This window comes from Sus scrofa, chromosome X (assembly GCF_054392235.1).
Source record: "Sus scrofa isolate SSC_HxYL_T2T_F1_AM1 chromosome X, Sscrofa_HxYL_maternal_Yorkshire_Landrace_v2.0, whole genome shotgun sequence".
NCBI lineage: Eukaryota > Metazoa > Chordata > Mammalia > Artiodactyla > Suidae > Sus > Sus scrofa.
This window is the reverse complement of record NC_139401.1, coordinates 35495836-35521621: the sequence shown is the minus strand read 5'-3', so window position 1 is coordinate 35521621 and position 25786 is coordinate 35495836. Positions and strand designations below refer to the sequence as shown.

The following is a 25786-nucleotide window of genomic DNA, read 5'->3' as shown; positions in this document are numbered from 1 at the left end:
TTTTATGAAGGGATATAATTAAAATTCAAAGACCTCAGAGCAGTTCTTTTCACATACGTGCCAGAGAATGTCATGTGCTTCTGTCAGAATCTGCACAGTAGAATGGCATGTGTGCAGCTTAATTCAGTGTCTCCGGGAAACAGCAAAGATGGAAAACAACTGCATGACTTGATCCCCAAGAGAAACTTACTGATATTTCCACATGACCAATAATTCTGTATGTACTAGAGTTAGATGGGATGATTTCTATGGTCACCTGTAGTTCTAGAATTCTGAGATTCTTTTCTAACGCATTCCACTCCCCCAAGTCCAACAACCAACTTCATGTCTATCCTAATAACCCAATTCCCTACAAAGTAAAATATATCAGCAAAACTCCACTTCTTTGCTGAAATGAACATCCCCTCATAAAACGTCACTTTCCAGACTCATCTGAATTCACTTTTCAAACTTCCCTCTACCCTGCATTTATCACTCTCTGGCATACATGCAATCCTTCTGAACCTGCCCCATCAGATACCACAAATCCACAGACCAATCCACAGCCATCACCAAAGTCCTTAACTTACACTCCATCCCTGTCACGTTGGGCATGGTTGAAACCATCTCTTGCACATCTCCCCCCTTAGCTTCCTCGACACCATACTTCCCTGGTTTCCCTTCTAACTTGTTTAGACTCTACTTGCTCATTCTTCTAAGACTTGGAGATTTTTATAAACTCCATGAAAATAGTGTTTCTCTCCAACTCTTTTATAGGCTGCCCTCCTTCTCAAGGTTATTTTCAATGCCTCATGCTTTGTCTTCAACTTATGAACTGACAACCCTCAAACCAATGTACTTAGACCAATTTTTTTTTCTGAGACTCAAAATAAGTAAACCTAATAGGCTCCACAGAATTCTGCAAAGCAAATCAATTCCAAGATTCCAAATCTGAACTCAAATATCTTCTCCCAGAGATCAGAACCTCCTCTTACTTTCCCTTTCTATAACCAATCACTAAATCTAGTCAAATCAACCTTTATAACATATCTCCAATCTGCATACTACTTTCCATACTCCCAATTAGTACCTTAGCTGAGGCCTTCATTATTTCTCTTCTACTTTTCTATTATAGTTTCTAGTCACTATCCACTTCACATCTATACTCCTTGATTTTAGCATGACCTTTCTAAATTGCAAACTAATCAAGACACTTCCTTCTAAGATTCCATAGCCTTACAATAAAGCCTAAGCTCTGATCAGGCCTCACAACTGTTTCTCAAACAATTTTTTGACTGTAACCTTCCGTAAGAAAGGCATTTTACATTGGAATGTAGGACACACACACATACATACACAAAACAAGTTTTATGAAACAACATTTGCCCTTACTCTGTGAGATGCATTCTGATGTTTTCTATTTCATTGCTTTAATACTGGTGGTGACCCATTATAGTGATTGCATCCTACTAATGAACAGAGACATATAGCATTAAAAAATGCTGTTGTATGAGGTCCTTAACTGGACCCAGTACCATTCTGTTTTTCTGGTCTCATCCCTCATCACCTCTCACCTCTGTATCTTTGCCTCTCTAGATGTGTAACATGGTCCATTTACCTCCAGGAATTCAAGTCTTCTACTTGCTCTGCCTGGAATCACTCCTCTAACCCATGCCCATAACCAATACCCATCTCCTCTACACACATACACACATTCAACCCAAATCATTGCTCTTTGCCTGGCTATTTTCTATGCACCAACATGTATTTGGTTCAACTATCACCTCCTTAGGGGAGCCCTTTCTTGATCCACTCCCAACCCCCTGCCAACAAAATCCAAAGTAGGATCTCCTTATTAGGTGTACCCATATGCCATCCTCTGGTTCTTCCCATTTTTCAGTCCCTAGTGCTTAGCAAATAATAGAAACTAGATGAATCAATGATGACTAAAAGAACAACCTAACACAAAAAGACAACAGGCATATGTGAAAAGTGAAACAGGAAAGTACTAAGTACAATACTAGAATTAAGAACCATAGTGTACACTCACTTTGCCACTTCATTTGCATTTAGGGCATGGTCTGCACAGAAGTCCACTTTAATAACCATTGATGACTTAGGCTGCACAATACCATTAGCCGGAAAAATGATAATGGGTAATTGGCCGTGGTATTCTATTTTAAACATACCTAAGGAGAACAAGAGAAGATAGTTTACATTTGAATCCTTACAATGTTAACAATTCATAGTCTTAGTAGGGAACAGATACACATTACAGAGTATATGGTCTACTGTGGACCAAGAATCAGTCTTGCCTGGAGTCGTCCAATAAAAGTGAGCCTAGTGTTTGGACCCAATCCTCATCAACACCTAAAGTATACTGTCTACTTACTGTGTTCAGACACTTATACTAAGAGCTCTACATATGTTATTCTATTTAGTCCTCATATTGAAATCTATAATATAGGCTCAATTATTACCTCCATTTTATACATAAAGAAACAGACACTTAAAAAGGTTGAGTGACTTGTCCAAATATACACAACTATTGTTGTAGATTAGACTATCAACTCCAATTCTTCACCCTTCCCTGCTTCCTATTATTCTCCCATGGACTAAGTATATTTTCCTACTCTTTGATTGGGTTTGATCGCATGACTTACTCTGGCCAAGAGTATGAGGCTAGAAGTGACAACATGTCAGCTCCAACCCTAGATGTCCTCTTACACTTCTACCATAGAAAGTGCTTCTTTCGAGAAATTGTGCCCCATAATGAGCACATGTGGAGCAGAGCCACCCAGATGACTCAGAGATCTACAGTGAGTAACGGATCAGCCCCAGCTTCTTCAGCTTGAAGCAGAGCCATCCAGCTTAGATCACTCGATTTCCAGCTAATGTACATTAAAAGGAACAATTAAAGGAGTTCCCATGATGGCTCAGCAGAAACGAATCTGACGAGCATCCATGAGGTTGCGGGTTTGATCCCTGGCCTCGCTCAGTGGGTTAAGGATCTGGCATTGCCATGAGCTATGGTGTAGGTCACAGATGTGGCTTGGACCTCGTGTTGCTGTGGCTGTGGTGCAGGCTGGCAGCTGCAGCTCCGATTCGACCCCAGCCTGGGAACTTCCATATGCCATGGGTGCGATCCTAAAAAGACAAATAAAATAAAATAAACAAAAAATAATTGATTTTTAAAAATATAGAATAATGGAGTGTTTCATTATACAGCAATAGTTGACTGTTATAGCTAATAACTAATAGAGCTGGGATTTTCACTTGCATGTTTGTGATCACAGGGCTCACCCTTACAGCCACTGCCACTTCTCTGTAGATGAATTAAGGCTGTTCACATAGAGGAAGGGTGAAAGGAATGAGTTTCTAAAAGCAAACAGCATGTGAGAAGGAGACCACAAAAATTTCTTCTTCTAAAAGCAGAAATGGTCCATAATATATAGAAATAGTTGGTGCCTATATTAGAGCATGCAGTCAGTCCAGATCAGTTCTCATGCTATTTCTTTTTCATCTCTGTGGTCCTGGCAACCCACTTAATGCCTAGCACCAAGCAGTGCTATAAATGTCCAACAAATGGGGGGAGCCAGTCATGAGTTTAATATTACACACTATTAACACAAATGAGTATGCTGCCAATGTAAACAACTTTGAAAATTCCCAATTCACCAGTTTTAAACCACATCTGATAACATTTTACAAAATTATTCATTTAATTTAGGAAAATAAAACATTAGCACATTAAAAGTACTGAAAATAGGAGGTCCTATTGTGGCGTTGCAGAAACTAATCTGACTAGGAACCATGAAGTTGTGGGTTCAATCTCTGGCCTTGCTTAATGGGTTAAGATCTGATGTTGCCATGAGCTGTGGTGTAGGTCATCGCAGACACAGCTGTGGCTCAGACCCTGCGTTGCTGTGGCTATGGCGTAGGCTGGTGGCTATAGCTCTGATTTGACCCCTAGTCTGGGAACTTCCCTATGCCACACATGCGGCCATAAAAAGAAAAAAAAAGAAAAAAAAACACAATATGAAAAGATAATAAAACTCTAAGTCTAGAGATGACCTGATGAAAAAGCAAACAAGGGAGTTCCCTTATGACACAGTGGGTTAAGGACCTGGCCATGTAAATGCAGTGGCTTAGGTCACTGCTGTGAAACAAGTTCAGTCCCTAGTCTAGGAACTTTCACATGCCACAGGCATGACTAAAAAAAAAAAGAAAAGAAAGAAAAAGCAAACAAGTTCACAGTAACAAAATGTGTCAATCCAATCATTTTTAGAGATATGCTAATGATATAATATTTAAGGTTCATTTTTTCTGTCACAATATAAAACAAGAATCTGTAAAATTACATCCACTATGAATAAATATTATTGAATCAATTCCCCAGAAAAAGAAAACTATACCAGTTCAGGTAAGGCTGTAACTGAACTATAATATAAGTGACTATAATATAGTTCCTATACTATAGCCACTTTGAGGTAATTTAACGTAAGAGTTTTAAGTGAATGGTTCAAAAGCTTATTCAAGGACAACTTCCAAATAAAACAATATTGCTCTATTTTTCAAACATATTAAAACAATGAGGACACAAACATTACTGTGTCTTATTTAACTTTAATGCCATTAGAATAATGAAGTATGCCTTTCTTTTTTTTTTTTTTTTTTGTCTTTTTAGGGCTGCACCCATGCATGTGGAAGTTCCCAGGCTAGGGGTCAAATCAGAGCTGTAGCTACTGGCCTATGCCACAGCCACAGCAACACAGGATCCGAGTCAAGGCTGCAACCCACAGCACAGCTCACAGCAACTCCAGATCCTTAACCCACTGAGCGAGGCTCAAACCCACATCCTCATGGATACTACTTGGGTTCACTACCACTGAGCCATGATGGGAACTCCTGTGTAACTTTTTTTTAATTGCTAACAACAAGAGCAAAGACAGCATCCTGGAAGAAGGGTGGCAGTTAAGTAAGGAGGTTAGATGGAATTTTTGTCATCAAATTTTCATTTCTTTTTAGATATGACATCATGTGGTTAATGATAGAAGGAGATAAGACTCCAGAGAAATTATTTAGGTCGATGTAATTACTAGGCAAGAGAAGATGACCTATTGTTAAAAAAGTGACAATGGGACAGAGAAAAGTAGGATTACTGACACAATAAGGAAGTGAATAGACAGGATTTAATAACTGACTAAGGGGTTAAGGGGGTGAAAAGGATTTTGTGCCAACGATTTTGCCAAGTTTCTGATTGGCTCATATACATGGTAGTGACTGATATTCAATGAAAAAGAGAAAGGGAGAAGTTGAGAAGTTTAGTTTTAGACATGTTAAAAGTCTGAAAACCTGAAGGAAATGCAAAGTCTTGTATAGACTTCAGTGAAGTAATTAGAATGGAACTGCCTGCGTAGGGAAAGCAGGCTGACTGAGGAAACATGAGGACCCATGAAAAATCCTAAGGAACACTCACTTTTAATGTGCTGAAAAAAAGGCAAAGCAGTCTACAAAAGAAAATTAAGGACGAGGGAGAAATAGAAAAATTCTAACATTAGTAGTGAATATTTACGAATCACCATCAAAATTATAGGTGGAAGGCAGTATGTTTATCTCTAATGTATAAAAGTGAGGCAATGAATGTTTGAGAAGTTTAAGTTCCTTGCTGGGAACTCCCAGACAGCTAATGTTCTAACCAAGATTTAGGACCTGGAAGATCTCACTCCAGGACCTGAGCTATTATGAACCAAATCAATTACAGGAAGGCTTACTGAATGCCTGCTACATGCCCAATATTGTGTTACGCATGAAAAGTATGCTGATTTCATGACGTTAGTTTCCAAGAAAATAAAACTGAAGACAAACCCAAAATATGCACTGTAAATAAGTAGTGGGTGCTTCTCCAGGTAGTTAGGGAGGATTCCAAGGAGCACTGCTGGGTCTGGTCCAATTGAGCAAATTTACTGTTTTACAGATAATGCCAAGTTTTTCTAGACAGGGATTAGTGAGATGATGTTGATGATACAGGGAAGGGGGACAGAGAGCATTAAGAGCAAAAGAAAGGTCGTTTATTTGGGGCAAAAATAACCCAAACAAACCCAAAGGAGTCCTAAGGTAGCTGTTCAAACCCAGACATGGTATGTAAAGATCACACTAGGGACTTCAAAGAATATTCAACATCTGGAGTTCCTGTCACGGCTCAATGGTTAACAAACCCGGCTAGTATCCATGAACGTGGGTTCAATCCCTGGCCTTGCTCAGCGGATTAACGATCGGGCATTGCCGTGAACTGTGGTATAGGTCGCAGATGTGGCTCAGATCCTGCGTTGCTGTGCCTGTGGCGTAAGCCAGAAGCTACAGCTCCAAATCAGCCTCTAGCCTGGGAACCTCCATATGCCACAGGTGTGGCCCTAAATAGACAAAAGACAAAAAAAAAAAAAAAAAAAAGAATATTCAACATCTGGCTGTAACATGGCTGTAGAATAAGTACCTAAATCTAAATATTCAAGAATACTGAGGGGAACAGGGAAATGCTTGCAATTCAAGGCATGAAAAAATAATATATATATATATTCAATCTTCAGTGATAAAAAGTGAGAAACAATAAAATCATCAAAGAGAACATGGAGTTCATCGGCTCACTAAACTCTACTATTAGAAACATCTTAAAGACTAAAATAAAAATAAAAAATAGAGGTAATGGAGTTCCCATTGTGGCTCGGCGGAAACAAATCTGACTAGGAATCATAAGCTTGCGGGTTCAATCCCTGGCCTTGCTCAGTGGGTTAAGGATACAGCATTGCCGTGAGCTGTGGTGTAGGTCGCAGACACAGCTCCAATCCTGCATTGCTGTGGATGTGGTATATGCCTGCAGCTGTAGCTCTGATTTGACCCCTAGCCTGGGAACCCCATATGCCACGGGTGAGGCCTTAAAAAGAAAAAATAAAATAAAAGTTAAAGACTAAGCCATGTCCTTTCAAACTGAAAAAACAAGCACTACTTTGTAAATTTAGGAAACATTCTTATAAGGAGTAAGACAACAAAATGTATTCGACATCATTCAGCTAATGATGGATGGTTACTCCATAACAGACTATTAAAATAAAGCATCATATTGTTTTATAGATAAACTCTGGGGTCTATAAAACCAAAGATAACAACCTCAGTGACACTAACAGAGAGAGAAAACAAATATGTACAAACCATGAATCTGCTGAGTGTGGCTTCTTAATGTCCTCTTAAGTATGCATATACATTTGTAAACATTTGATCTTTGACTCTAAAACCATAAAATATTTGTCACATAAAATCTTTTTTGAAAATTTTATTAAAATCATCTTTGGTTGCTGAATCTATTTTCCACGTAAGTGTTTTTCTTCATGAAAATACATTATAAGTCTCATGAATATTTATATATTGTGCTTGTGGGTAATGAGAACTTTATGACACTTTACGGCCACTTGCTACTGTGAATATAAAACATACTACCAATTTTGGTAAGGGTGGAATAAATATCATTCAACTCCAAAAATGAGGGACAAAGCACTAAGAAAATGTGTTCCACTGATAACAATTTGTTTCAGTTTGTAGGCTAAGAGTAATTAACATTTCACAGTATTCAATTATAACTTACCAAGTATAGCGTTCACTACAAATACTATACACACACAAAATATTAAGACTAAAAGTCAATGTAAATTACTCTTCCTAAAATGTATGGACTCGGGTCTGAGGCTTAATTTTATTTATTTTATTTTATTAAGTAAAATAATAGTATTCAATTAAAATTAAAACCACATATATTTTTACTTACAAAGAGCTTTACTATGTAATAAAACTATACAATTTGGTGAGATTTTAGAATTAAGAGAGGCTATTCTCAAAACTTTAAAGGATTTGAATGGAAAAAAGTTCAGAGAGGAGTTCCCATCATGGCTCAGCAGTTAACAAATCCAACTAGCATCCATGAGGACGAGGGTTTGATCCCTGGCCTAGCTCGGTGGGTTAAGGATCCGGCATTGCCATGAACTGTGGTATAGGTCACAGATGTGCCTCGGATCTGACATTGCTGTGGCTGTGGTGTAGGCCAGCAGCTGTAGCTCTGATTCAACCCCTACGCTGGGAACCTCCATATGCTGTGGGTGTGGCCCTAAAAAGACAAGAAAGAAAGAAAGAAAGAAAGAAAGAAAGAAAGAAAGAAAGAAAGAAAGAAAGAAAGAAAGGAAGGAAGGAAGGAAGGAAGGAAGGAAACAGTTAAGAGAGATTTTGGAAAGTAAAATAATACAAATAAAATTTTCTCAATTACATTATCACTGCTCTAAAATATAACCTAAGGATCTAAAGGACCATACAGCCCATAGTCACTCAACATAAGACACTTCATCCTTAACATTGGAGTCAGATCACAAATGAGCCTAATATTCTACAACCTCACAAGCATCAGAAATTCAATCATTTAAAAAACCAAAGCATGGAAGGTGAAATGAGCAACATTCAGTGAGAAACAAGGATCAGTTGTATTTGTTCATATCCCAGAAAAAAAAAAACAGTAAAGTGACAGACTGTCTTTGTCTTAATAATTCCCACTATGCATTCAAGCAGCCCCAGAGAACACCTTCACTTAGTGTACAATGTTTGGATTTAAGACCTGTTTTATGTAGCCAACAAGCAGTCTCAGAGAGAAATGCCCCCTCTATTTGGACCTGGTGCTCATCTCGGTTTGGCAGAAATGTTGGTCTTATCATCCCAGCTGACCATCCAACCAAGACAATGAAAAGACAAGTGATTTTATGCCTACTGTATATGGTCAGTGAAGAGTATGCATACACACAAACAATACACACATACATGCCTTTATGGAAACTCTTAGGTCACAGTAGGAATCTAGAAATAATCCAGTATGGAGAAGACAGAAGCACTTTTTCTTTCAACAAAAGGTTATTAAGAGCTTTCTAGGGACCATCATGTGAATTCTAAGTTGAATATGATAGAGAAAAAGAACAAATATTTATTGAATGCCTGTGATAAAGTCAAGCGCCATATTACAACCTTAAGTACATAAATAATTAACTGCAGTACATGTCATTAGCCACAGTTTATAAACGAGAAATCTGAAGTTCAATATCCTTAAAGACAGTTGCCCCAGATCACACAGCTAGTAAGGCACTGTGCCCTGATTCTATCTCTAGAGAGCTCTATGGACTAAATCACTTCAGTGACACCATTGTGCCTTCTATCCTCAGGGAGATCATCAGTCACTTGAGAGTCAAGTTGTGTTAATAAGAATCATAAGGATATGGATACATCTTTCCTGATAGGGCCTATTAGTCTTTTATACTCACTGTACTTAAGGACCTTCAGTTTTGCGCTTTTTTAAATGACAGACATAATTTGGGGTGGGGGGAAGTAGGGTAAATCAAAAACTCCATTAATTACACCAGGTATATACATTTCAAATAGTACCAATTTTCTTCCAAAAACTTTATTTATAGGATACAAAGTATTTACCTGGCAGACTGCCACGGTTCCTTATATTAATTTCTTTACAATATACTTTACTATCAGCAACCAATGTCCCAAAATTAACTTCTGAGTCAATTTCCAATTGACAGGATGGAATCAACCTAGAGGAGGAGAAAAGAGGACCACACGATGAATTTTAACAATTACAACCACATGGTTAAATCTACAGGGGGACATACACAGACACATTTATCTTAACTCCTTAAAAGATGTTTCAGTTTCCTTACAAGTCTACTGGTGGCACACTGGTCAGTAGAAGGAGTTGCAAAATAAAGACATGCAAAAGAGAATGAGACACATTTTACACAAAGAAATCAGACTTTATACATAAGTACATGGTATGCCCTCCCAAATACTCACCTTGAGAGGCTACTCACGTATCTCAAGATTTTTGCAGCTCAAAACATAATTGGGGCTCTTTTTTGGAATCTCCACCTAAGCCTATGATACATTCTTTTGCCTCTCCTCAAAAAGAGTAGAGCTGATCTTAACCAAGTAAAGTGGTTTGGATGATGCCAAATATAATGAAATAAAAGATGTGATACTACAAACATCATTTGTGGACTAAAAAAAGGTCTAAGAACAAAAGGAAACAACTGATTTTTCATGTACATCTAATTTTAAGGGCTCACTGTAGCATATCTGTAACATATATTTTCATATGTTTTAAAAATCTATTTTAATATTATATACATATTTCATAAGGAGATATATATATATATATGGATAATAATTTATAGTTTTAAAGCACCATAAAGTATATTATCCTGTTTGATATCAACAAAATTCCTGAAAGGTAGGTAAATATTATACATTCTATTTTACAAATGAAAAGCCAAAAACTTAAAATGCCTAAATCATTTATCAAAGGTATCATCTGGATATAAGGTTGTGAACTTAGCATTGAATCCATTTTGTTAGACTTCAAATATATTACCTTAGGAACCTAACAATGATAACAATAGCATCAATAATAAATATAGTAATAACTGAGTCCTTAGGTTATGTGCCAGACACATGAATTAATTAAGTAATATACTCCACTTAGGATACAACCTCCAAAGTATAAATATATACATATGTACAATCATAAATACATACATACACACCAAAATTCATAAATAAAAATAACCTGAACAAATATTCACAAATACATCATTAGTCTGGGCCTTGTTTCTGGCATCTATGTTTATATGTTCTTGTGTTTTATTGGATAGGTACAGACCTTCCAGAAATCAGCCAGGACTATCCTATTTACGCTGCATACTCTTAAGAAATATCCATGTTCAGCTCATAAAGAGACTGTAATTTTGTGACACAAAAAAGAAGGATCAATGACCTTAGTGTATACATAACTTCATTAATAAAAAGTTTATAGGATTTAAAAGAGGAACTAATTACACAAACAATATAAGATGTCAAGCTAAACATTTTTTCAAACTATTTCCCTAGCTGGACATGGAAAAATATCTTAAGAAAAATTTCTTAGGAGTCTTCCAACATATACACACACACACATACATATACATACCTATATATGCTTTACCTTAGCAGTAAGGGTGTGGTAATATGGTATTATATAACAGTTTCTCTTTCTCTGCTCCTTGTATAAAAAACTTGTTCTGGCCCATATGCACCACAACATATCAAGACAGTTCATCTCTGAGGACAATAAAGCATCTAGCCACCTATCAGGAAAAGTATCTCTTGACTCCAGACACTCTCTACAAGATGAGTTATCAATTGCACTCTACCTAAGGGCCATTGCTGAAGGAAATTCTGGAGAAGAGAATGAACAACACGCCACTGCCAAGTTCTAGTGGTCTTCAAACTCAAGGATGCTCTGGTAGCTAAATAAATACCTTTCAATAATGCATAGGAATAGTTTATTCTCTTTCCTAACATGTGTCAACTATTTGATTCCTATGCAGAAATGGATGTTGTGCTAAAGCAGAATTTCTCAACATTACAGAAAATCCAAATAATGGCAGATCTAAATTTAGTTTATGAAAATGAAAAAAATTAAAGTACATAAATTCAGTTTATGAAAATGAAAAAAACACAAGGGAAACTATAAAAAGCATGTATCTAATACCAATATTAATATTCCAATATATAAGTCTGCTGGAGATGGAGAAAGAGACACAAATGAATAACACTAACAGAATCATGTTTTGCTGTGGAAAAGAACAATTATGTATGCATATTAAAAGAAAAACCCCTTAAAAATTTTAACACTAGCCTTTAAAGATAATTCTATAATGAAGAGAACTACTTTTTCAAAATGAAAATGAAAATGTTCTAGTTAAATAAATAATTTATATCAAAGTTAATTTCCAAATCAGTTACTTAGTTCTATATTATATTCATTTCATCAGTCTATATTTTTCAGTCCATCTCAAAAGGGCACCACTGATTTTTTTGAAGCTAAACATCTGCATCATTTACAAATCTGTGAAGTAAATATGATAATAAAGTTAAATTAAACTAGGAATATGATTTCACAATAATCCATTTAGGAATATGTTTATCATAAAAAAACAGAAAGTAGGCTCGTGGTTACCAGCGGCTGGAAGGTAGGAGAACTGGGGAGGTTTGTTTAAGGGTACAAACTGAGAACTAGTAGATAATTCCAGAAAGCCAATGTATAGCATAGTGATAACAGACAACAATAATGTATTATAAACTTCAACACTGCTAACAGACTAGATCTTAATTGTCCCCACCCCAAAAAAGAAATAATGGCTATGTAATGTGATACACGTGTTAGCCAAGCCTACAGTGGTTATAATACTGCCATATAAAAAAGTCTCACCTTAACATGTACACCTTAAACTTACACAATGTTATGGGTCAATCATATTTCAATTAAAAAAAAAAGAAATGTAGGATAAGCAGGAACAATCATTGAAAGAAAGGTACTAGCAGTGAAGTTAAGAGAATAAAGTGGCCCACAAAGGCAGTAATGGCTAATTGTGTCTAATTCTGCTGAGCAATGGAGTAAGATAAAGACAATGGAGGTTGCAATAGACTGGCAATATGCAAGAGCTGTTTCCATGGAAAGCTGGGAAAGACAATCCATCTAGAGTTTGTCAGAGTGAGAATGGCAAGTGAGACTGTGGACAGAGGAAAAACAATATTCTTTAATGTCTTAATATCAAAAGGTACCAAAAAATATGGTGGAAATAAAATAGGATGGAGTTCAAGAGAGGAAAAAAAAAGAACACATGCAATTGTTGAACATTCTTAAGTGATTTTAATTTAAAAAAAGAGAAAATTAGTATTCCAATTGTTTGGAACACTATAATTTGCTAAAAATTTAAGTTCAATCATAAGGAAACTGTAATTACAAAAAGCCTTATTACAGAAAATACGAAATATTACTTTGACACATTTTTATTTTAAAAGTGCTCAAAATATTAGCACGAAATATGCAAAATACATACCCAATTAGAGGGATCTGTATTGTTTTATTTCCTACTGAAACAAGTAGTTGGTCAAAAGTGTCTTCATCCTTATCAGGATGATATTCCACCACGGCTGTCACCTGAAGGCCAGAAGCAAGTGCTTTATCCGGATTGGTCAAAAGCAGTCTGAACTTTAGTGGAAGAAAAAAAAAATTAAATTACACATCTTAACTCCTAGTAAGAAAATCACATGACCAACTGTAGTTAGGAGTACACATTATTTCAAGAGATACATCAATACACAGACAATACTCCTGCCCTAAAGGCAAAGACATTAATATTTATACCTAGCAGATGTTAGATGCTTCAAAGGTTTGTTTGTTTTTTTTGTTTTTGTTACATTTTGTTTTTGTCTTTTTAGGGTCATACACACAGCGTATGGAAGTTCCCAGGCTAGGGGTCCAATTGGAGCTGTAGCCACCAGCCTATGCCCCAGCCACAACAATGCCAGATCCAAGCCACATCTGCGATCTACACTACAGCTCATGGCAACGCCAGATCCTTAACCTACTGAGAGAGGCCACGGATTGAACCTGCGACCTCATGGATATTAGATTTGTTTCCGCTGAACACTAAAAGGAATGTCTGGTTTTTGGGTTTGTTTGTTTTGCTGCACCCACAGCATATGGAAATTCCCAAGCCAGGAATCAAACCCAAGCCACAGCAGTGACAATGCCAGATTCTTAATCCACTGTGCCACCACGGAACTCCCAGATATGCTTTTAATGATACACAAATTGAAACTGAAAATGCAGTCAGTAGAGAAATATGTAAATGTTCATGGGCTTCTTTAGGAGTATGAGGTACAGAAAAAAATCATCTGATAAAAACATTAATCTATATGCATACATTATATATACATACATAAATACACATAGCATTGTATACACTTTCTGCATGAGGACTTGGACTTTACAACTTACATAAAATATAAAAAGGAATAGACCAAAGAGGAAAAAGAACTTTTGTTCTCAAAAAACATTTGCTCAATTTCAGGAAAAATGTGAAAAGGAAAAGGGAAGAACGGTTACGTGTTGAGTATTTTTGGTAGGTCAAGCATTCTACATGTATAGAATGCTCACTTAATACACTTCTATAGCCCTGTAAGGTTGATGTGAAGGTTCACAGAGCAGAGATGAGAAACTGAGACCTGTAGAGTGCATTTAATGCCTAAGGCCACTCTGTCAGTGAGGACTCAAAACACACATTTATCTGAATCTAAAAATTAAGCTCTTTCCCCGCAACCACGATCTCCTCAATACATAATCTCTTAAAGGCAGCAGACTATATATCCCTTGAAAACTAAATAATGTAAGCCTGGGACTAAGCAAGCATCATCTGAGTGATGCAGACATAAGTATCATGAAAATCCATGAGAGAATATGATTACTATGGGCTAGGAAAGAGTGTAGTTAACCCAGGCTTAAAGGATGGATGTAACAGGTGGAGAAGAAACAAGAACGGTGCTCCTTACAGGTGCAAGAATATTTCAGGCACATTCAGAGCAAAGAATAAGCAAAATAATCTCTCAGCAGGCAGCTAATAAGCTAGCCTTGCTGGGCAAAGAGCTTCAGTGAGTAACAATGGAGGTCATGTCAAAATTAATTATTCAGAGCTTTTAATGCCACACTGAGTCTAAGCAGTGCTTTCCAGCAATGAGGGGTACAGAGCACTGGAGTGATGTGCTGATACCACTGGTCTGAAAGCATCACGCTTCCAACAAACAATGATTGTAACACCTCACATTCACCACTCTCAGGCCCCTAGCAATTTACCCAACAGTAAGAAAACACGGAGTAGATCATCTCCCACATAGGTCTCTGGGTTAAAGTCCACTTAGCAGGTTTGACCAGCTTGCTTTTAAAAAGAAGGGCAACTTCAGCAGCATGTGCTTTTGACCAAACTACAATTTTTTTTTTTTTTTGGTCTTTTTTGCCATTTCTTGGGCCGCTCCCACAGCATATGGAGATTCCCAGGCTAGGGGTCGAATTGGAGCTGTAGCCACCGGCCTACACCAGAGCCACAGCAACACGGGATCCGAGCCGTGTCTGCAACCTACACCACAGCTCACTGCAATGCCGGATCGTTAACCCACTGAGCAAGGAAGGCCAGGGACCGAACCCGCAACCTCATGGCTCCTAGTCGGACTCGTTAACCACTGTGCCACAACGGGAACTCCCAAACTACAAATTTTTGAGCTCTCTGAGTGGTCCACAAAGGTGTGTAAGGCACCAACCCTACTCTTAGGAGCATTAACCAGGAGTCATCTGGTAAATGTAACTATAGCGATATAATCAATGTTTAATAAATCCGACTGGTATTCAGTAGGAAAGAAACAATTTGGAGATAGTATGATAAAAGAAGATTTGTTTGAGAAAATGAGAACTCACTTTGACCCTTGACAATGAGGGGGATTTAGAAGGTGGTGATCCTTAGAGGAGGGAGGAATGAAAGCGTGGGTCAAAAGAAAATGAAGTTAGGAAGTCTGAGCCAAGGGGATAAGAGGACAATTGAGAGTAAGACTGGCCTGACTGAGCCAGGGACCACACAAGTCAGCAAAACACTGAAGGTAAGGACTGTGCCTTACTGTTCTAACAGCATCCTACAGTATGTGGCATATAGCACTGTATGTGGCACATAGTAGGTAGACAATACAAAGGCAACACAGGGTCTTGAGCCAAGGCAGAAAACAAGTACTGCTATGTGTTAGGAGAATTGTTTTCCAAGTACAATAGCGAGGATAACACCACCTCTTACACAGCACCCTGTTTTTATTTTTTCTTTTTTCCTCCAGGAGAGTTAATCCTAATTTCCTTTATGCCTATAAAGGACCAGGAGTACATATCATATAACTTACAACAAAGAGAAGTTCACACTGATATTGAGCTCATGGCTGGATAGGATAGTAATCCTATCCAGCCATTTTTCTTGCCAATGTCAAGAACTGTAGTCTAAATATAAACCACAATAAAACTAATGATATTATTTTTCTTCTAACTCCATAAAAACCACACATACAAGCATCTCCTTGGCATCCACAAAATAGTCTTTGCTTATATCTGAGATTTACTGCCAGCATGAGTTTTAAAAGAAAGTATTTTTCAGATATACATTCAATTGCTCAGTAAGTATGGAGTAAATTAGTAAAATAATAAACTTTTCCCCTAATTTTATAGTGTTTGAGTAATGAGGCACTTTTGATATAAAGAATAGTTAACAGTCTCTGTGATATATGATTTTATTACAAAATAAACACGTTACTATTGTTTAAACATGCAAATACAAAAATCAATAAAGAATGATTCCATTTATCTGAAACTCAAGAACTGACAAAAGCAATTTGGTTTTGGAGTTCCCACTGTGGCACAGTGGGTTAAGAATCCAACTGTAGCAGCTTGAGTCACTGTGAAAGTGCAGGTTTGATCCCCGACCCAGTGCAGTGCATTAAAGGATCCAGCACTGCCACAGCTGCGGCTCAGGTTGCAGCTTCAGCTCAAATTCAAGCCTTGGCCCCAGACCTTCCATATGCCTCGGGTGTGGCCATTAAAAAAAAATAAAAGTAATCTGGTTTGTTACAATTCAGTAGAGTTGTCACCTCTATGGGATGATTACTCCAGGTACTGCAAAGCACCTTCTGAAATGATGGAAATATTCTATGATTTGATCCAAGGGTATGCTATATGTATATAAAAACTCATCAAGCTTTACTTTCAAGATTCCATGCACTTTAGTGTAGGTAAATAGTACACCAACTTTTTTAAAATGTAAAAAGTAGAGCATAAAAGTCTTTTTTCTCATTGCCCTCCTAATCACTACTATACATTTATCTATGTATATATACAAATACATGTGATTTTAATTAAACAAATCAGACACCTCTCCATTTCTGCACATAGAAGTCCAGCTGCATTCAATACTATTTATCATTAAGAATATCCCACAAAAATGCAGTTGTTTATCACTTACACATAAAAAATACTTATCACCTGTCCAATATCAAGTCTTTCTGAAAACAGGTGATGACGTAAACTAATATCCATCCATTCAAACAGATGATCTAAAATAACAGTGAGATAGAGATGAAGTTCTGACAACTTTTAAATCGGAAGATAGCGAGGGATAGCCTCTCCGAACACTAATTATGCTGCTGATTACACCTGTACTGATGTCCTCATTAGTTTCTAAGTCTTATGAGGGCAGGCTGTCTTCATCTTACATTCCTCTACTGCCTATTTTGTAGCAGGTGCTCAACAAATGTTAGACTATGAACTAATAAACTTTTCCACTATCTTACAGGATCTGGAGTAATCAGGCACTTTATGATCCAAAGAGTAGTTAAAAGAGAATTTTGTTGTCATAACTGTACAGTATCATGAGGATAGGTTCTGGGCAGCTAAGAGGAGACAAACAAGGAGTTTTCCCCTTCTTTCCCAACTCCAAAAGAAGAAATTGGAGGTTCCAGATGGACTTCTTCCCACTCTGTATCGCAACCCCTAGCACTAAGGAAAAACAACAAAACAAAACTGTCAGCACATATAATACACAGAAACACCTAAACCACTGCTCCCCAGAAAGCTCAATCGGGCCCACATCCCCAAAGGAGCTAGGTGCCTCCTCCCCAAGGCAAGGTAGGTGCCCAGGTGGGGCGGAGGTGGGGGGTGTCCGAAACGCAGGCTTCCGTAGGGCCTGCTCTGAACACCCCTGGGTGCGTTACCTGTGGCTTAACAGGCTCCTGTAACCGGATCTTCTGGCTGTTCCTGCCAACATTGTGTATGGTAATTGGAAGGCGGTAAACCCTCCCGGCCAGCGCGTCCAGGAACTTCACCTCCGACGGGGTCACCCGCAGTTGCAGGTCCTTCTTCTGGGTCTCCAAATCCCGGGAGAGAAGAGAGCTCCTCTGGGTCTCCATGGCGGTTCTTTAGATAGCCCGCAAACAGTTGCGGCCCTAACTAGCAAGGACGCCGTCGCTAGGCAACCGCCAGACGCTGGGCGCTCGCCTCCAGCGCAGCCAGCCTTGGCGCCTCCCGAGGCATGCGAGTTCACAAGCACCTCAGGGACTGCAGGCGTCTGGCGGAATAAAACCCCAGGATTGTTGGTGTCTTCAGAGTAACCCGGAAAATGTGCTATGGTCGCTCAAATCCCAGAGGCATCTCACTTTGCCATTGCCTGGCAGGATTTCAGGATGGCACTGGCAGGGCGGGCATTTTCCTAGACTTCTTTCAAGATTAAGCTTAAAGAGCAGTGGAAACGATGTGCCCTTGAAGTCTATCAAAGCAGCAACATGTAATAGTTAACAGCGGAATATAATAGAAGCAAAGTCAGAGCCCCCTAGGTGTCCTGCTCAGTGGCCCTCAGGCTAGCATTTCTAAAACTCTCATAGCAATCCTCTGGGTCGTTTGTTAAAATGCAGAGTCTGTGTTCAGTAGTTCTGGAGCAGAGCCTAAGAATCTGTAATTGTAACACAGTCCCAGGTGATTCCAATGCTGAAGGTGCAGGGAGCACACACAGAGGCTATAGGAACTTTAGTCGTTTGTGAAAGAAGGTGCTGCTCAGAAGATTGAGATCAAACATCTTCATAACTAGATGAGCACCTTTCCAACAGGTCCAAATGCACAGTGCCCAATCCCTACTTTCTCCTCGTCCTTCATCTTCTGTGATGGTCCTTGGGTTTCAAAACATATTAGGTAAGTGGTGTTTCCCTGCCTTAAATTTGCCTCTTATCATAACTTGACAACAGTTTGTCACTTTAAGGGGACTAGTCTTTCCATCTACTGGCCAGTTACTCATCCTTCAAGTCCTAAATATCCTTGTGGAAAACTTTACCCCAAGTGTTTTATAAAATTCCCATAGTACCAAGATGATAAGTTATTATTTCACTATAAAGTATCCCAAACTATATAAAAACAAGTTTTAAAATTTCCTGAAATTGTTATCAGTAGTTGAATACAGTGTAGTTGTGGTGGTGGTAATTATTATTTCCAAATTCTTATAAATTGATTAAAAACATCCCCATCATTTTTAAAAATTCCATATATTTTGGCTTAACAAATGGGAGACGTGAGTCACACTTGGATTTTTATGCTAATCTCTACTATGATATCACAGTACAAACCCAGTGCATATCTTTGAGCCCCTATGCGGGGCAGTTTTACAGCACCGAAAGGGTAACAGGAGTCCAAGGAACTTGACTGAACCAAGGCCACGGTCCATGCAAAGCCCTCCCATCAATTTCTGCAAAAATTGAAAATTCTAAAGAGGTCTCAAAATTGCCTGCTGCTCATTCTCAAGAAGACTGGCTCAAGTCTAGACTGCTGTGTAGATCCTAAAGATTCAGTGATGCAAATTAAATAGAGAAAAATTTTGTTCCCCTGTTCTGTTGGTACTCTCATCACCTAAGGAAGAGTACCACAGAGCTCGCTCCAAGTTCACCAGGCCTAGAAGCTCAATCCATTGCCCCCAGTATCTATAATTAAGCCTTCTTGCCTTTTTACCTTACTTTTTTATCTACTTTAAATGTAAACTTTAGATGAAGTAGTCTAATATTTACATCACATGTTTAACTCCAAAATGCCTTGTCCAATTTCTTTTTGTTTTTTTTTGTTTGTTTGTTTGTTTTTTGTCTTTTGTCTTCTTGTTGTTGTCGTTGTTGTTGTTGCTATTTCTTGGGCCGCTCCCGTGGCATATGGAGGTTCCCAGGCTAGGGGTCGAATCGGAGCTGTAGCCACCGGCCTACGCCAGAGCCACAGCAACGCTGGATCCGAGCCGCGTCTGCAACCTACACCACAGCTCACGGCAATGCCGGATCGTTAACCCACTGAGCAAGGGCAGGGACCGAACCCACAACCTCATGGTTCCTAGTCGGATTCGTTAACCACTGCGCCACGACGGGAACTCCTTTTTTTTTTTTGTTTTTTTTTTTTTGTTTTTTTGTCTTTTGTCTTTTTGTTGTTGTTGTTGTTGTTGCTCAATTTCTATTTTAAAGTAATGGCCATATAAAGACATATTTTGGTGAATTATAAGCTATTTTTAGCCAAAATTTCCAACCATGTATGATTGTTTTTTATTTATTCATTTTTTATTTTTATTTTTGTATTTTTAGGGCTATACCTGTGGCATATGGGGGTTCCCAGGCTAGGGGTCGAATCAGAGCTGTAGCTGTCAGCCTGCACTGTGTCTGCAACATACACCACAGCTCACAGCAAAGCAGGATCGTTTAACCCACTGAGTGAGGTCAGGGATTGAACCTGCATCCTCCTGGATACTAGTCAGATTCCTTTTCACTGAACCCACACAGGAACTCCTATTGTTACTTTAAGGGTGGACAAATAACATGATAACAAAAGATTTTATACAACAGTAATTCAAAAGGTAAATAGTACCTGATATCAATATGGAGGCTTCATGGACAATAATTTTCATTATATATTATGAATAAAATGTGTGTATTTATCTTCAGATTTCCAAGGCAGCATATAGTTGACAAGTCTTCTACATAAAAATCAACGTATGTATCCTGACTGGAATAGTTTATATATTTTAAATAAGGTTAGGGAGTTCCCATCGTGGTACAGTGGAAATGAATCCAACTAGGAACCATGAGGTTGCGGGTTTGATCCCTGTCCTCGCTCAGTGGGTTAAGGATCTGGTGTTGCCGTGAGCTGTGGTGTAAGTCGCAGACACAGCTTGAATGCTGCATTGCTGTGGCTGTGGTATAGGCCAGCGGCTATAGCTCCAATTAGACCCCTAGCCTGGGAACTTCCATATGCCACAGGAGCAGCCCTAAAAAGACCAAAAAAACCCAAAAAATATTAAAAAATAAAAACAAAAAATAGTAAATAAGGTTAAATTTTATTCTTCATTATAATAAATCATAAACTATATGATAATGGGGACTTGAAGGTTAAACATAGACATACTAAATGTCCATTTCAGTCTTGCCATTCTTCTACTCTGAATTAATTGAAAAGAAAAAAAAATGTCTCCTATCATTAACTATAAATTTTCTCATGTGAACCAGATAGCGTAAGTCCTACTTCATACTTAACCAGTGGAAACTCTAATGGTGGGTAGAGTGTCTGAACACCAAGGAAGGGGTAACAGTGGGAAGCAAGCAAAATGATCCCTAGTAGAATTTTTGGATTTTGATTTCTAGACATGCTTAAGGGACTGAAAAAGTTGGTGTCAAGGGGAAAACAGTGGATATTATTTTCATGGTTTAAAATCTTCAAAAGTTCAAATCACTTTTTGAAAAGAGTCTGAATGAAACCCAGGAAAATCTATTATAGTGGTTAGAGTACTGACTTAGAAACAGGAGTTATTGAAAGGGTACAAAAAAACTTCTTTAAGCACAAAAGGATTAAAAGTGGGTAACTGTCATGTTTATAAAATAATTTGAAAGTGGAGAGTACACAATGAAATTCACTAAGACTGCACGTGATTGAAAGTTCTTCCAGAAAATGGAAAGCCATGCCAATAAGAATAAATGGATGAGACTGATGCTAGACAGAGGAAAATTGCATGAATTGGATAGCAGTAACATAAACTAACAGAAAAAATAGTCCGTTATTTTCACAAGGCATAGATCAAATGACAGAAAGCAACTAACTGACCCAGGTCAAAGTATACAAGATTCTCTGTTGTTAGTAACACATGTGTCTTACTACACACAGGTGACATTGCAGAAACTGCTAATTGTGCCTGGGTATCCATTTTATTCTTCTTTCAAGGTAGAATTGTTAGATATACATGTGACCACAGAGATTAAGACTACATTTTCTACATTTTACAGTCAACTTTGCTGCTGGATATGACCATGCAAATAAGTTCTGAGTATGACTAGAACTGATGTGTGCAGCTTCTGAAGTGTCAAGCGGTGCCTTAAGAGGGGGAAAGATGCCTTCTCCTTCCCCTATCCTGCTTTTCTGGCTCACTCCACATATGGCAGTGGTTCATCTGATCACTATAAGGTGGACAGAGTAAGAAGACAGAAGGAGCCTGGGCCATGACAAAACTCGATAACAAAGCCACCAACCCAGCTAGGATTTTTATTTGAGACAAAACTAAATCTTGTTTAATCCACTGTTGGTTTGAGTCCCTTTACAACAGCTGAACTAATAGAGACAACAACATAGGACAGGAACTCAGAAGGACACGTTCCCTTGAAGAAGACCAGTTTCAACAACACTACCCTATCACCCTATTAGACTAAGTGTCATAACTCTCACAAAGCCTTGTCTTAACCACCTGAAACTCCTGCCAACCCTTCCTATAGCCAAACTGCTCTGGTGACTGCCTTTGCCCTTCAGGCTCACTGGGCTCAGATATGTGGTGGCAAATAATACCTTTGCCTTCCAAATAATTACAGGTTCCTGAGTGAAACAAGGACTTAAAAGTCAATTACTGAGCATAATCTATCTCAGCAGGACAGGCCTTACTGGATAGTAACTGGACAGTCACTTCTGCATTACCTTACCCTCCTTCCGGACCATCTCATGTCCTACCTGAAATGATGTTGATCAATCTCAAGAAAGATTCAGCAAAGTTGGATAAAGACATCTAAAGGAATCATAGAGAAGACAAACAATCGAAAATAATCTAAAATCAAGACTTCCCAGTATGAAAATATGAAGGGTTAGGAAAGAACTGGGCTGAATTTATAATATAATTTCGCTTTTTAATATTTTTTAATGCTTTTTGCTTTATGCCTTCAGGGTTAAAAAAAAAATTCTTATTTGTTCTTAAAAAAGCCTTCCTTATGCCAAGCTTATGCAAACGTTCTTCCATGGTTTCTTCTGGTGCTTTTACTGTTTCGTTTGCAACATTTATTATCTTATATCCATAAGAAATTTATCCTGCTATAAAAATGAAACATCAATTCAGAAAACCCCAACATCATTTTTTAATAATTTACAATAAGAATTTCAAAATATGGTCGCTCAAAAGATTTATTTAGTGCTGGTTTAGCTGCACATAACTACTGGACATAAATACTCTTAATAGCACATTCTCCTTATTTTTTCTGAGAATTTTTCATTGAGATCCAATACCTCTGTCAAATAGATTATCACTTTCATATACTGATTTATCTATTTTTTTCTCTATTTGTATCCATAATTGCATTTCTCTGTTATGGTTTAATATAGCTAGGAAATTGCTGGAAATTTTTATTAATAATCACTATTATTATTTTAATTATTTTTTACTCTTTTTTTTCACAGTTTCAACATACCCCGCATTTTTGTGCTTTCCCTTTGCCCTACATTTTCAACTCTATTTTCCTCATCTATCCTTTTAAATTTACGCTTTTGCAAAGTAAAAACTGCTATTTCTTTCTATCCTTTTATATGAGTTCAGTATTTGATTGGTGAATCACAAAACACCAGTGCTTTAAATACGGCTGGTCTCATAGTATAGGCTCTGCATTAAATTTTATTGGGCTATAAGATATTGATGTTTATTGAGGTATAAAATGCAACTACTATCAAATCGGGATCTGATAAATATGACTAGCTGAAATCAATGTGAAAAAAAAGCACCAAGTTGATGATTATGAAAGGTATTGTCCATCACATGATTCGAGACTCTTTCATTCTTCATTTATATCTCTATATGTAAATTATTTCCTCTCTGACCCCAGTAAATCCTAAAACCACTTTGGGATTACTTATTTAAATAGAATTTAAAATTCTGTTTCCAAAGGGCTTGTGAGAATGGTGAAATGCATGAGACAATTTAAAAACTCATTCTGTAACCAAAGGGAAGGAAAAACCAATAAAAGAAGTAATGAAAAAAATGTTTTCAATCACTGGTTCTATGTATATGTAATTTGATATACTCATTTTTGGTATGTTTTTCTTATCTGTAAGTTTAGATGTAGATGATTTTTCATAATAAGAGTAAATCGTAATGCCCATGACATGTGGAAGTTCCCAGGCTAGGTAGGGATTGAACCTGACCACAGCAGTGACAATGTTGAGTCCTTAATTGCTGGGCCACCAGGGAACTCCTGAAAGGGCACTTAAGAAACTAAAGTATGCCAGGAATTCCAGCAATTAAAGCTTTAGGGCAGGCATGGGGAGGTGGGAATGGAAAAGCAAGTTTTGTTCCTGTTTGATAGCTAAGAAAATATAACTTGTAGTGTGTCCAATTCTATCATGTAAGTCAATATTGGATAAACTACCTTTTTTTCCTCCTCTGCCCCCCTCCATGAAGGAGCTTTTGAAAGTTTTCTTATTTTGTCTCCTCCTCATCTCCCCAAACCTACCAATCCCCCTTTTCCTCCTATTCCTCTTTCAGCTTAACTTTCAATAATCTCTCTTGCAGCCAGATTTAAATGTAATTTTCACAAATGACAGACATTACTTTTATATCAGTAAAATTTTTAAAAAGAAATTCTGGGAGTTTCTGCTGTGGTGCAGTGGGTTAAGAATCCGACTGCAACAAGTTGGGTCTCTGTGGAGGCGCAGGTTTGATCCCCGGCTTGGCGTGGTGGGTTAAAGGATCCGGTGTTTTCACAGCCGTAGCATAGGTTGCGGCTACAGCTTGGATTCTATCCCTGGCCCAGGAACTTCCATGTGATGCAGGTGAGCCATAAAAAAGTAAAATAAAAATAAAAGAAAAAAGTTCTGATACCAAGACTTTCTTAATGTAATATGAAGGGATGCTATGATACATGCTAAGTAGAATAATGTTCAATTTCTGATAAGAAAGAGAAAAGCTGCTGGAGAAAAAGAAAAAGAGAAAGAGAAGAGCTTCTGGGTTTAGAAGCTTCAAAATTGAGTTCTCACTCAATTTCCAGTGTTTAAAAGAAATACACACGTGTATGTATATGTGTACACTGCATGTACATATGTCCTCATACACAAAGAGAATGCGGGGAGGAGAGGGAGTTCAATTACCAAGTGACAAGAATGCTATGCAGATTATTATACTTCAAAGTGACTTATACATATTATTTTCTATGTGTGCTATGATACGAAATCAGACTGGAGAGCCCCTTTGCAGCGAATTTCTGAACCTGTGAAATAGTCCTTCTTCAAACTGAGACGTTAACTTCTTTACTTAGTGATGCGAATTAGGTAGATCTGCCCCTCCTAAAATGGAATAGTTTCCCTATAACTTGTCTTTTGCCTGAGAATTTTTGTTCATTCTTGGAAAATTTGTGTAGGTGTGTGTGAGTGTGTATGTGTGCTCTTATCTATGTATTTGATTAGAGGAGGTAAAAATATTTGAACAGTGTATCTCAAAGAGTGGTCTATGGAAGGGCCTCAATATATGAACACTTTGTTCCTGGTCCATGATAAGTACCGAAATTGAAAGGAAGAGTTTAGACACATTACCAGCAATCTGATACTGCCAGGCCTTGTGTTCTCTCTCCTCATGATGAAGGAGATCTTCTGACAAGTTATTTCACTGCATTTGCCACAGGACATCATGTTCCGAACTGCTGATATTTCACACATTGTTTCATTTAAAGCTGGTAAGCCAGATTTTTAGAAATGCTTTAAGCCAGGTTTTCAGAAATGCTTTGTTGATCATCGTGACTTACCTAGTAGACCCCTGAATGAGTTAAGCCAGATCCCAAGAAAAAAGGAGATATCCTTAAACATTTATAATCCTAGTACACAAGAGGAGGTTAGTTCTGATAGCAGAGAAGGAAGAACTTAGATTTTTTTCTGCAGCGCCAAAGAGTAGATAGACCTGGAATATCATATGGGTGAGGCTGACTGGTGAAACCCATCTGTGAGAACTGAGCCAGCACCCAATGTGAAGACCTGATAGAATAAGGGTGAAGTTTAAGAAGGTCAGGTTTTTAG

At 37.9% G+C, this 25786-nt stretch overlaps 1 protein-coding gene across 1 annotated transcript in view; it reads right to left on the bottom strand.

Annotated features, from left to right (window-relative positions):
- CFAP47 (cilia and flagella associated protein 47) overlaps window positions 1-25786 on the bottom strand; it is a 560199-nt gene that overhangs the window by 427112 nt on the left and 107301 nt on the right. The window contains exons 9-12 of the mRNA XM_021080094.2: window positions 17686-18633; window positions 12951-13102; window positions 9490-9605; window positions 2030-2168 (exon numbers count right to left, since the gene is read on the bottom strand). Of these exons, the coding sequence (XP_020935753.2) occupies window positions 2030-2168; window positions 9490-9605; window positions 12951-13102; window positions 17686-17880 (602 nt within the window). The 5' untranslated portion in view covers window positions 17881-18633. The remainder of the gene's footprint in view (window positions 1-2029; window positions 2169-9489; window positions 9606-12950; window positions 13103-17685; window positions 18634-25786) is intronic.